Below are 13,793 nucleotides of genomic sequence, written 5' to 3'. Positions count from 1 at the left end.
CAGAGCTTCATTCTTTTGTTTGAAAACCCCTAGACGAAATAGATCTATATTTGAATGGAAGAACAAAGATTTAATCCAAAGCCAATTCCGAAAACTTCTGGAATATCAATTAATTCAAAGAATCTTTCAACTCCACCCCCCCCCGCCTACGCCCCCACACTGCCGTACAACAAGGGACTACGGCCATAGTCTCAATAGTCAGCAAGTCTCTTACACTCAGAAAGTCAGAGAAACACAGGGCCTACTATTCATGGCCCCTCTATATCCACTTATCTTTTCTCTTCACTCTCTTAGAATTTAGAATATCGAATATTTGGTGTGAAATGAAAATGGTAATACTTTGAACTTATAAGTTAATGAAAATTTTCTTAGATACCAAATTTTATTCATTTGAATATTGTATCAGGAAATAATCAGTGATGTGATTAGACATGAAATTTACTATCTTAATTGTCTTTATATCTGCTGGTGGTTTCAACTTAATATATGCTGTTAGAATTAAAAGACAGTGGCCCGGGAGGTGGTGCAGTGGCTAAGGAACTTGACTCTCAAGCACGAGGTCCAGAGTTCAATCCCTGGCAGCACATGTACCAGAGTGATGTCTGGTTCTTTCTCTCTCTCCTCCTGTCTTTCTCATTAATAAATAAATAAAATAAAATAAAATAAAAGAATTAAAAGACAAAAAGTTAATCTGGCATAGTTCTTTTTTTTTAAGATTTCATTTATTTATTTGTTTTTGTTATATTTTTAAATTTTTTTAAATTATCTTTATTGAATAGAGACAGCCAGAAATTGGAAGGGAAGAGGGGTAACAGAGAGTGGGGGGGAGAGAGACAGAGAGACACCTGCAACACTGCTTCACCACTCACAAAGCTTCCCCGCAGTTGGGGCCAGGAGCTCGAGCCTGGGTCCTTGGGCATTGTAACGTGTGCACTCAATCAGGTGTGCCACCATCCGGCTCTTAGTTATTTATTCATGAGAAAGATAGGAGAAAGAAAGAACCAGACATCACTCTGGCATATGTGCTGCCGGGGATCAAACTCAGGACCTCATGCTTGAGAGTCCAAAGCTTTATCACTAAGCCACCTCCTGGACCACAATCTGACATAGTTCTCATCGAAAAATTTATTTATGAAGAATCAGGTCCTACAAAATAAGAAAAATTCATGTGACCTCAATTTCTCTTCAGAAGTTCACATATCGAAATGAAGTAAATAAAGGTCTTTTCTTGGAGAAAATATTCCAAGTTAAAAAAGAATTTTTAAAAATTTTTATATTCTTCTTTTCATACTTTCCCTCCTTATCTAAGGGAATGCCTACTATATAATTCTAATTATTGTTAAAAACAACTCAGATAAAGAGGTACCAGCTTTCATACCTGCCCCAAACAACTTTATTTTATGCAGTTTTGTGCCAGAGTCCAAAATAGTAACACACTAGTACAATGGTCTAAGCCATGTCCCCTGATTTATACTAGTAGAAAAGGAAATGAAAGATCACGAAGCTCAAAATAGTTTATACTGTTATTTCAGAGTATTTCACTAAAAATAGTTTAAACTGTTATTTTAGAGTATTTCCCAAAATAACTGGATCTTTAAAATTATTCATAATATTTTATAAACTGATGTCACCTCCCAGTTAAACTTTACCCATTCTTTTTCTCCTACAATTTTTAATCACATAAAATAGGAAACAGAATCTTTTTACATAGTATATATAAAAAAAATCACGGGTTCTATCTTACACAAAAATAAAGCTAACTTTGTAAACTTGAGATTCAAGTTGTAAATTCAGGTTGAATCTATCTGAGAAAGTAGGCCAAGTGCACACTTAAATAAGAAACAGATAAATAAAATCACAGAATAAATGAGATCATGTGTTTTAACTTGAAGAAACACAACTGGACTATGCAAAGAGACAGCAGAAATAATTTTAGCAGAGCTCTAAAGTCTGTGCAAACATCACAGTAACCGGACCCTCAATGAGAAGCTATGCATATGAACTTGCAACTGGAAAAAAACAGTTGGAATGTAAAGGAAACATCTAAAAATATATTTTTTTAAATTTATATCAGTGATCTACAAAATTACAAAAAAAGGGGCTACAACTCCCCACCATTCCCACCATCAGATGTCTTTGTCCCCATTCTCTCCACTGGAAATGGCAGTGATTTCCCCAAGGTCATAGATAAGGGTTGACTCTTATTTCTATAACTGTCGATCTGTCTATCTCTTTCCCATCTTTTTATGGTGTTGCCTTCTCTTCCATTTTAAGTCACAGACATGCCTACTACTCCTTCCAAATGTCTCTCCTTTTTTCTCTTCTCTCTCCGGGTCCTGATGGATGGAACCGGATCTCAGAGCCTTCAACTCACCTTCCCCTTAATGCTGCTCCCTCTCTGGGAGTATAGACCAAAATCCTTTTGGGGTCTAAAAATAATTTTAGCAGAATCGCAAAATGGTTATGTACGGCACAGAGCAAGACACATTAAAAATTAAACACCTGTCACTCCCTATTCAAGAGAGTTGTGAGTTCCTCCGCTGACTGTAGAAAGACCTTGAGAACACCTGACAAGGAAGAAAGTGGAATTCAAGCGAGTTTTCTTCTTACCTAAAAGCTTCTCTCAAAAGTAAACATGGGGTTTTGAGGATATAAGTCAACAAACTTGCACACCCGGAGTCCCAGACACCCCAAATTCAATCCCTGGCATGATGTCACGGCAGAGTAAGCAGAGCTCTGGTCTCCGTCTCTCCCCTGCCCCGGCCCTGCCAGGACAGAAGGCACCAATACACCGTGTGCAGCCCACCCGCGCGCACACGCGCGCGATCCTGCAAGTCCTGCTTGTCTTTCAGATGCACTCAGACTGGCACATCCCTGGCTTCCCCTTCAATCACGATTTAAGAGCACAACGTCAAGAGCAGAAGTGGAATGCCTGGCTGCTGGGAGGTATGACAGAACACAGATCAAGGACCAATTACAATAATCTAATTTCTGAGATTACAGTTGATAAGACCCAAGAGTGTTTTTCTTTGATTTTAGTGTTTTAGTTGGCTCCTGCACACAACCAGAAATGTGTTACTAGTGCCGGCACATTTCAAATTATGTCATGAGACTAAAGTCTATAAAACTTAAGAATGCAACCAGAGCTAGTCTGACTGTTATTCCACTGTCTCCATATAACCATGAGTTCAAACTGAGAGCCTACAAATGAAGGCCCATATGAACACTAGAACATTAGAGGCAAGAGCATTTTACCGGTAATTTAAAAACAGTCGTTCCACTGTCTGAGTCACTCACATGCATAATAGGTCTGCGCTGTTGGCAGACCTGCAACAACTAGGCAAACCAACAAGAGCGCTGTCTGCAACACAGGGTGTAAGGAAAGGATCTGACCACAAGCCAAAGAAAATCCACACAGACACTGACTGGCCTGCTTTATACTCACAAGATTACAATAATCTGCCTACCATCTGAATCATAACACATATTGTAAAGGGCTGCACAGGAAGTGGTCTTCTCCTCCAGGAACGTCACTATTATTGTGTAGTGTTTGGCTCCAGTGTCAGGGCATGAGTGAGTGAATGAACAAATGAGTACTGCTGCTTCAGTGCTCATATAAATTTGCAAAGAAAACTAAATGGTGATTGAAGGTGTAAAAGTTGAATCAGAAATGTTTTAAAGTTTCAAATAGAACCAAAATAGTAACCAAATAGAAACTACAATCAATGGAGGCAGACTATAACCCCAGTAACAGCCCTGGCAAGCACAACTGGACCAGTCTCCAAGGCTTGGGGGACAATGACAACTGGACCAGTCTCCAAGGCTTGGGGGACAATGACAACTGGACCAGTCTCCAAGAGTTGGGGGACAATGACAACTGGACCAGTCTCCAAGGCTTGGGGGACAATGACAACGGGACCAGTCTCCAAGGCTTGGGGGATGATGACAACTGGACCAGTCTCCAAGAGTTGGGGGACAATGACAATGGGACCAGTCTCCAAGGCTTGGGGGATGATGACAACTGGACCAGTCTCCAAGGCTTGGGGGACAAAGATAGCTGGACCAGTCTCCAAGGCTTGGGGGACAATGACAACTGGACCAGTCTCCAAGGCTTGGGGGACAATGACAACTGAACCAGTTTCCAAGGCTTGGGAGACGATGACAACTGGACCAGTCTCCAAGACTTAGGAGATGAACACAACTGGACCAGTCTCCAAGGCTTGGGAGACGATGACAACCCTTCTTCACTTTTCTTCATCATAGCTTTTCACTTCTAATCTACCTGCTACATAGCAACCAGTTTCTGCTTCTTCAGATATATTGGCAAGGGGAACACATTGCAGGCAAGGGGAACACATTGCAGTCCGAATTGAGATTCTGACTTACATGTGAACACACTGTCAACACTGGGTCAGGGAAGAGAGAGGGTGGGTCAGCCCGTCTTTGACAGACTAGTAATTCCTGTGCTGCACAAAAAGAAGCAGCCGCCATTGTACTGTAAAGGCCACGACACGTATCTCTTTAGAAAAGCAGAAACAAAAGGTGGTGAGGGACACGCCTGCTTCATTTAAAGGCCAGAAAGGCTCTCCACATACCGCGTCTGTGACGTCTATCTCGTACACTCGCTGGAAAGTCCTGCGCTCAAAGAAAACGAGCTTGCCACTGCCGCGTCCCCGCTGAACAGAGGTGCCGGTGACAAGAAGCTGGTCATCTGGACTGAAGCAGCAGTCCGTCCTGCAGACAAGAGTTTGCAAGTCAGAGCCATGACTCCACCACAGTGCAGCAACAGTGTGCGGGTTCACTAAAACACACACAATAGTGCAGTGAGAGAGGTGATCTAAGTGCCTAGTCTTCTTAAACTTCATGGTGACCCTGTGAGGGGATATTTTTACTGCGCTGGATGGAGGTGAAACAGACCTTGATCAGCATCACATAAAGGAGTGGTGCAACTGGGATGTGGCTCCAGACTGAGTGTGTGTGTGTGAGTGTGAGTGTGTGTGTGTGTGTGAGTGTGTGTGTGTGTGTATGTGAGTGTGTGTGTGTGTGTGTGTGTGTGTGTGTGTGTGTGTGTGTGTATCCTGCATGCTCCATTCTTATTTTATTCTCCCTTACTGGGGCAGGGGGATCAATGGTTTACAGCACAGTTGTTAACAGAGTGTATGACATTTGTCTGTAAAACTCTCTCCCCAGCCTAGCTCCTTTTCCTTTTAGCTTCCACATACGATAGCATCTGTAATACAGGAGTATGCAAAAGAGCTAATGCAGATGGTGACGTCAAATAGATACTGTGTGACGGATGTCTAAGCCGTGGTGATCTGGACCAGTCTTGGAATCATTTTTTATCACAACCCCAAATAAGCTGACTCCTGTCAAATCTGGCTTCATGAGAAGCCAGCAGGCTGCAGTGTGGGAAGCTGAGGGCGGCTGTGCTCGAGACTTTGTCAGGCCACGAACAGGCTACGAGCCCATGGGTCTGAGGAAGCCGCTCACTCCCTGCAGCAGGTGTCAGCAGCTCTGATTTCACAGCGGTTCATCGTGCTTCTCCTGACCGATAAGTGGCCAGCCAGTGGCCTGTGCTCTCACACAGCTGCCTCAGCTGGATGTGACCTTCAGACACTCCTTGCCAGTCACTACTTAATATAGGTAGAGAATTTCATTCTAACAAAAAAGAAAATTTGCTTTGGCACAAAGCACAGAAACTCAGAGGTCAAATACCATCTCAACTGCCTCAGAAGAATCTTTAGATCTTCAGCGTTCAACTATCTGAGCAAAAGTCTAAATAAATAAAACACAATCAGTTCTCGGTTAATTGTAAGAGGAAATGGCATGTGATGAGACTTCGTTAAGTCTGGAAAACTGCTTCAGTCCTTTGAGCGCTCAAATCCATGAATCACTTATTTATAACTTTACTGGGGATGGTTCAGATTTTAAAAGGCAAGCTATGTAGGCCTACCTATCGTTTATGCACTATTTCAACCCTTAAAATATTTTAGTATCCCAAGACATATGTACACGTGTGTGCCTTATATGTATATACGAATAGACACACATGAACACATATTTTAATGTCAAATCCCTGTCAAATATGTACAAAATGAAAATAAATCTTTGAGAAACAATGACTCTGTACCTCTGTAAATAATCGAAAACACATGATATAAATCAACAATAAAATTTCTTTCCTACTTTTCTCACCCCACCCCACCCCATTTAACCAAGGCACTCCTCAGCTCTGGTCACGCCCAGAATTGAACCTGAGAACCTGGAGATTCGGGTGTGAAAGGCTTCCTGCAGAACCATTATCCCGTCGCCCTGGCCCCTGGCCCGCTCTCTCTTATTGTTTGTTAATATTAAAAATATGCTACTTACATTGGGAACAGGCTGGGAAGATCAGATGCCGAAAAAAGCGGCTTATTAAACTGTCGGATATCCCATAATTTTAATGTATCATCACCTAACGGAGGAGGGAGAGAGAAAAATCTTAAAAGGAAGAAGCTGAACTGTGCAAAGCAAGTGATTCCAAATTTAGAATTTGCTAAACTTAATAAATAACTATGAGAAGGAACCAGATGCAGCTTTAAACACATTTTATTCTGTTAGCTGCTCAGGGAGCCATAGAAAGTTATACGACATGGGATCCGTCTTCTCGAATCACTTTTCAGACCCTGCAGCATCTGCAGCTGAGCAGGAAACCCGAGAGGCGACTCTAGACGGAGCGGGCGGTGCTCCTGGTGTATCTAAGCGTGACCTGACTCCTTGAGGAGAGATGATTTCCACAGCCGTGAGGCCTGAAAATAGCTCAGTTCACGACAGAACCCTCTCCCTGCTTGCTCGCTCCTGCAGTGTGGGCAGGGCTGCAGAGAGAGGGTGGGACTCCCCTTCCCTCCAGTGTAGCCTGTAGCCATCACTCTGTGCTCCACGGCTAGTCTTTAAAGATTCCTTTGGGAAGATAGCTCTGTGGGGCTCCTGAGTGATTCCTGGTCATAACAGAAGCCAAAACCCATTTCAGAGATGTTTCCTGCAGCCTCTCCTCCCCAGCGGCTGCCTCCAGCCCCGGGTTCAGTAAGGGATCGATGCCAAGTGCAATGTGGCGAGTTCTGCAGAAACCCCTTCCTCTTCTCCCTAGCACCCTTCCTTCAAGGCCCCGCATGTGGCCTGCGCTCTAAGCCACGTCAGACAGACCTCCTCATATGCAGACCGCTTTGTGAGACAGACACGTGCCTTTAGCTTTAAAGACAGGTATGGGGAGTGGGGGGAGGGTAGCGCGGTGGGTTAAGCGCACGTGGCGCAAAGCACAAGGACCCTTTCTCTCCCCCTCCCCTCTCCATTTCTCTCTGTGCTATCCAACAACGACATCAATAACAACAGTAATAATAACTACAACAACAACAAAAGGCAACAAAAGGGAATAAATATAAAAAAGAAAGAAAGAGGGAGCCGGGCGGTAGCGCAGCGGGTTAAGCGCAGGTGGCGCTAAGCGCAAGGACCGGCATGGGGATCCCGGTTCGAACCCCGGCTCCCCACCTGCAGGGGAGTCGCTTCCCAGGCGGTGAAGCAGGTCTGCAGGTGTCTGTCTTTCTCTCCCCCTCTCTGTCTTCCCCTCCTCTCTCCATTTCTCTCTGTCCTGTCCAACAACAACGACAACAACTACAACAACAATTAAAAAAAAAAGACAACAAGGGCAACAAAAGGGAAGATAAATAAAGTTACAAAAAAAAAGAAAGAAAGAAAGAAAGAAAGAAAGAAAGAAAGAAAGAAAGAAAGAAAGAAAGAAATGATCTTGACTCAGCCGTGTGAGTGTAGACACATAGCTCAGAACCCCACACTGAGCCATCAGCACTGGAAGTAGCAGCATCCAGGAGTATGTCATCTTTTAAAACTGCATTTGGGTTTGAACTAAAGAAAAGAACCCCTGGCTGGCCGCAGACATTGTAGAAGAGTCTGAAATGCTACACAGAATTACGGAACGGTCTGGAGTGGACGCGGGAAGAACATCACCCCGAGGCTCTGGAGCCAACGGCAGGTCAGGCTGGTGAAGGGACGGCCGAGAAAGCACGGCGCTGGGAGGCTGGGAGGCACCATGCCCACTTGACACACAAAGTACGCCAGGAAGGGGGGTGCGACTTACCCCCGCGAGACGCGAGGACGGCACCGTCGTAGGAGAAGGCCACACAGGAGGTGTCCGTGCCGCCACCGTGAGCTTGTCTGTAGTGGAATTTAGGATGGACCTGTTTGGAAAGGAAGCAAAGCGTTACTACGTCATCTGAATCCAGTAGGACAATCCACTGTCATCCGGGAAAACACACACCCACTGGACAAATTCTCATTTCGCTTCATCAGGACTTCAGTAGCCTGTGGGGAAAGAGAAGTTCTAAATGTGGGGGACAGATGGTCGAGTGCACATGGCGCAAAGTACAAGGACCGACGGGTACAAGGACCCTGCCCCACCTGCAGGGGTGGGGGTCGCTTCACAAGTGGTGAAGCAGGTCTGCAGGTGTCTCTCTGTCTCTCCCTCCTCTCTCCATTTCTCTCTGTCCTATCCAACAACAACAGCAAAAACAACAATAATAACAACAACAACTATAGCAACAAGGGCAACAGAATGGAAAAAACAGGGGCCAGGCGGTGGCGCACCTGGTTGAGCGCTCACATTGCAGTGCACAAGGACCCGGGTTCAAGCCCCTGGTCCCCACCTGCAGGGGGAAGCTTCACGAGTGGTGCAGCAGGGCTGCAGGGGTCTCTCTGCCTCTAACTCCTCCTTTCTCAATTTCTCTCGTCTCTACCCAACAAGAGAAATGTGCCTATTTTTAAAGAAAATAAAAAGCCTCCCTCCCCAGCAGTGGGTTTGTAGTGCGCCGAGCCCCAGCGGTAACCCTGGAGGCAGAAAAAAAAAAACAACTCTAAATGTTACATTTTTTTGTTTGCATCCTTTTTTAAATCTTTTTTTTAAAAAAACTTTTTCTTCATTTTTATTTATTTATTGGATAGGGACAGAGAGAAACTGAGAGAAGAGGGGGAGAGAGTGAGTCTGCACTAACGGCCCAGACTCACACTTGCAACCACCATGATTTCAGAAAGCTATGACTTGGCCTTTTTTTATTGACAATTTTGTTTTGTAACCGTGTTTAGCAAAGAGACAGTTCAGGCATCATTCATAACTGGGCAGTGCTGCAGCGGAGTGCCTGTCGGCCATCTCAAGGCAGGCGACTCCACCGCGTGGCCCCCAGAGCCCTGGTGACCCGCTGGGAGCCACAGCCCAGCCCCGGGCGTGCGAGTCACAGGCAGGAATTCTGCCAGCCTGGCGCTCTGGAACCTTCTGGCTCTCGTGTGCTAGCAACTGGGAAGCCAAGGTGTTTACTTCAGTCTGTGAAGCAGGCCCCTTGTGGCCGAGGCACCAAGTCGCCTCCACATTCTCCCCGTGTGAGCCCAGCTAAGACCAGTTGGCAGCCCAGTGAGGTGCCTGGGCTGACGCTCCAGAGTCCGGGTGCAGAAACACTGGAAAGCCCAAGAGAGGGTCTGTGGCCTTGGGATTCCAAGACATGAAGTGAAACTGTGGACTCAGAGACTCCACGGACCATCATTTGAAGGGGGAGACATTTTCTGATTGGACCATCGTAGTTTCTAGTGTGTGTGAAGCAGTCTAAAGTTTCCTGAGGGAAATGGGTAACACACACTCTGATGCGAAGGTCTCTAAATGAGCGTATCATCTAAATCACCGAGAAAAATGACTTGGGAAGAAAGTTCCTGCGGAGAGAGCCCAGAGCAGAGTTTCCCCATAGGACGCTTTGTGTGGAAGCGGCACATTCAAGGGTGGAGGGGGGCTGGGGGTGGTGGCTGGGGCTTCCAAGTAAGCCTGGGAAACTCGAGTTTATTTGCATGCCATGGCCTTGTCTGGAAGATTCACCGTGGACATCAGTCTGTTACAAGTCAGACTCCCATAACTAACAGCTCTAGCATGAACCAACGCCTGCGGTATTTCTAGGATCAGTCTGTGGGCTTGTCCGGCTTTGTTGGCCCTTCCCAGTTCGTACTTAACTGACGTGGAGGAAACTGACATCCCCCGGACCTTAATCAACTGATTAAATTCAAATCCAGAGCAAGGGTCAGTGCATTTGTTTTCCCTAGAAAGGACTAAGGGAAATAAGGGGCCAGGCAGTGGTGTACTTAGTCAAGCACAGGCGTTATAATAATGCACTAGGACAGTGGTTCAAGCCCCCAAGGCCCCATCAGTGGGGAAAAGCTTCGCAGGTGGTAAAGCAGTGCTCCGGGCGTCTGTCTCTCCCTCTGTCTCTTTCCCGTCATCTCAGCTGTTCTGTCTCTACAGTAAATAGCTCACAAAATATCTTAGACTTTGAAAACTGGTATCTTTTAGGCACTGTTTGCTTCGGCGATTCCAGGAGGAAAGCACACAGGTAATACTTAGACAAGGGGTGGGGTTCTAATAAATCTTTATTTATAAAAAGCGATCTCGGCTGAGACTTGACCGATGGTCTGCTCACCACTGGTCTAGAGAGAACAAAGCTCGCAAGAGAAGGGCCCCTTTCGCCATCGTCGTTAAACTTGAAACACGTATATGAGTCAGTGATTATCTCGGCAAGGCACACAGGCTTGGCGGTGATGATGGTACCAGCAGTGACGGCAGCCGGCTTCTCCTCAGAGCAGAACAACGTGAATTCAGAGTCCACCCATCCTCGGAGCAGAACAACGTGAATTCAGAGTCCATCCATCCTCGGAGCAGAACAACGTGAATTCAGAGTCCATCCATCCTCGGAGCAGAACAACGTGAATTCAGAGTCCACCCATCTTCGGAGCAGAACAACGTGAATTCAGAGTCCACCCATCCTCGGAGCAGAACAACGTGAATTCAGAGTCCACCCATCCTCGGAGCAGAACAACGTGAATTCAGAGTCCACCCATCCTCGGAGCAGAACAACGTGAATTCAGAGTCCACCCATCCTCGGAGCAGAACAACGTGAATTCAGAGTCCACCCATCCTCGGAGCAGAACAACGTGAATTCAGAGTCCATCCATCCTCGGAGCAGAACAACGTGAATTCAGAGTCCATCCATCCTCGGAGCAGAACAACGTGAATTCAGAGTCCACCCATCTTCGGAGCAGAACAACGTGAATTCAGAGTCCACCCATCCTCGGAGCAGAACAACGTGAATTCAGAGTCCACCCATCCTCGGAGCAGAACAACGTGAATTCAGAGTCCACCCATCCTTCAAGCAAGCTTCCCGCGGTGCGGAGGGCTCTGTCTTACAGACAGAGAGCTGCAGCTAGGCGACCTGCCTGAAATCATGTGACTCCTAGGTCCTCAGGACAGACTCAAACCCTGATTCAACTGCAGAACACCTGCACCTCTCCACACACGCATATAAAATGCGTGCTCCATGCGTGTACACGTGTGCGTGCGCACCAGCCTGCTCTGGAATACGGGGGGCCTGTTCCAGTGGCAGTCCTAGAGGGACCGCGTCCTCTTGTGTCCTCAGGCAGTGAGTGCACAAGTTTCCTCCTATAGTCACATTTACATTTTTTGCACTCCTTGGGATTTCACAGAAAGCAAGCAGGCAAGCACAGCTTCTACTGCCACTTGCTTCCAGGCTGCCAGTCCTGGTGTCCGTGCGCCTGTCCTCTCTTCAGTCAGCGTGCCTAGTCGCAGAGCGGCCCGCCTGCGTCCATCCCGGCCGAGCGCCTCTGGTGCCACCCGTGCGAGAGGTCAGGGTGGCAGAGCCGGGCTGAGGGCTGCAGCCCGACCGGCTAGGCTGGGGCGGCGAGGCGGCTATGGCAGCTCACGGCTACTCGTCGTCCAGGGCGCGGCGCCGACGAGCCCCAGGCAGGGCCTGGACGGAGCCCCACCGGCCCTGCCCCGCGGTGACCGCGAGCGAGCGGTCGGGACACTCACACCTGAAGCGGCAGCGGCAGCGGCAGCGGCAGCCCGGCCCTTTCCTCCTCACCCTTCTCGGGCGCAGGGATAGCCTTGGGCGGCCGCCGTGCTCGCCTCGGCCCTGCCTGAGAGGAGCCGGGAGCCGCGTGTCGCACCGGAAGCGGGTGGCCGGGCGGCCTGGCCGGTCGGGAAAGCCCGCGGCGCCCGCCCCTTCCCTTCGAACAGCAGCCGCCCGGCATTCCTGGCAGCTGAGCTTCCTTCCCTCAGCCGGGCGCCTGCCGGCTCAGCCCCTCTGCGCAGCTGTCTCCGCGGCTTCCTTGGAGGCGGCCTTCCCGAGCAGGGCCACCCGACTGCAGGGCGGGCAGCCTTGGCGCTCCCAGAGAGACTTCCGGGGACGGGGACAGGGACGGGCCGGCCGCCCAGCAGGGAAGGAGGCGCAAAGCTGAGGTCCGGAGCCCGGCTCAGCGCCCGCAGCACCAAATGCAGGGACCAGCGCAAGGATCCCGGTTCGAGCCCCGTCCCCACCTGCAGAGGTCGCCTCACAAGCGGTGAGGCAGGTCTGCAGGTGCTTCTCTCTCCCCCTCCTCTCTGTCTCCGTCTTCCCCTCCTCTCTCCATCTGTCCTACTCAGCGGCAGCAAACCAGTAACATCACCAACGACAATGGGAAAACGGCCTCGTTCTCGTTGGCCAGCAGCGGAGTGAGGTGCTGTCGGCCGAGTCTCTGTGGCAACCCTGCTGCCCTGCCACCTCCGTGCCCGCAGCAGACGCGACCCGGCCAGCCACCCACACCGCACTCCCCGCGCCCTGCCCTGCGTGCGCCCCGGATGGGACCAGCTGCTGGGAGCGGGCCAGTGGGGGCTGCAGGCGCCAAAGGGAAGCAGACACTTCTGTCAGAGACGACACGCTTTCACGGGCCTCATCTGAGAGACAGTTCTGTCAGAGACGACACGCTTTCACGGGCCTCATCTGAGAGACAGTTCTGTCAGAGACGACACGCTTTCACGGGCCTCATCTGAGAGACAGTTCTGTCAGAGACGACACGCTTTCACGGGCCTCATCTGAGAGACAGTTCTGTCAGAGACGACACGCTTTCACGGGCCTCATCTGAGAGACAGTTCTGTCAGAGACGACACGCTTTCACGGGCCTCATCTGAGAGGTCAGTTTTGTCAGAGACGACACTTTCACGGGCCTCATCTGAGAGGTCAGTCTTTCACGGGCCTCATCTGAGAGACAGTTCTGTCAGAGACGACACGCTTTCACGGGCCTCATCTGAGAGACAGTTCTGTCAGAGACGACACGCTTTCACGGGCCTCATCTGAGAGACAGTTCTGTCAGAGACGACACGCTTTCACGGGCCTCATCTGAGAGACAGTTCTGTCAGAGACGACACGCTTTCACGGGCCTCATCTGAGAGACAGTTCTGTCAGAGACGACACGCTTTCACGGGCCTCATCTGAGAGACAGTTCTGTCAGAGACGACACGCTTTCACGGGCCTCATCTGAGAGACAGTTCTGTCAGAGACGACACGCTTTCACGGGCCTCATCTGAGAGACAGTTCTGTCAGAGACGACACACTTTCACGGGCCTCATCTGAGAGGTCAGTTCTGTCAGAGACGACACGCTTTCACGGGCCTCATCTGAGAGACAGTTCTGTCAGAGACGACACGCTTTCACGGGCCTCATCTGAGAGACAGTTCTGTCAGAGACGACACACTTTCACGGGCCTCATCTGAGAGGTCAGTTCTGTCAGAGACGACACACTTTCACGGGCCTCATCTGAGAGACAGTTCTGTCAGAGACGACACACTTTCACGGGCCTCATCTGAGAGACAGTTCTGTCAGAGACGACACTTTCACGGGCCTCATCTGAGAGACAGTTCTGTCAGAGACGACACGCTTTCAC

At 48.8% G+C, this 13,793-nt stretch overlaps 1 protein-coding gene across 1 annotated transcript in view; it reads right to left on the bottom strand.

Annotated features, from left to right (window-relative positions):
• WDR70 (WD repeat domain 70) overlaps nt 1–13,793 on the bottom strand; it is a 136,925-nt gene that overhangs the window by 23,819 nt on the left and 99,313 nt on the right. Inside the window, exons 10-12 of the mRNA XM_060190966.1 lie at nt 8,129–8,228; nt 6,370–6,454; nt 4,596–4,734 (exon numbers count right to left, since the gene is read on the bottom strand). Of these exons, the coding sequence (XP_060046949.1) occupies nt 4,596–4,734; nt 6,370–6,454; nt 8,129–8,228 (324 nt within the window). The remainder of the gene's footprint in view (nt 1–4,595; nt 4,735–6,369; nt 6,455–8,128; nt 8,229–13,793) is intronic.

The sequence above is a fragment of the Erinaceus europaeus genome, chromosome 5 (assembly GCF_950295315.1).
Source record: "Erinaceus europaeus chromosome 5, mEriEur2.1, whole genome shotgun sequence".
Lineage (NCBI taxonomy): Eukaryota > Metazoa > Chordata > Mammalia > Eulipotyphla > Erinaceidae > Erinaceus > Erinaceus europaeus.
The sequence above is the reverse complement of the archived record's forward strand: the minus strand, read 5'-3'. Positions and strand labels throughout refer to the sequence as shown.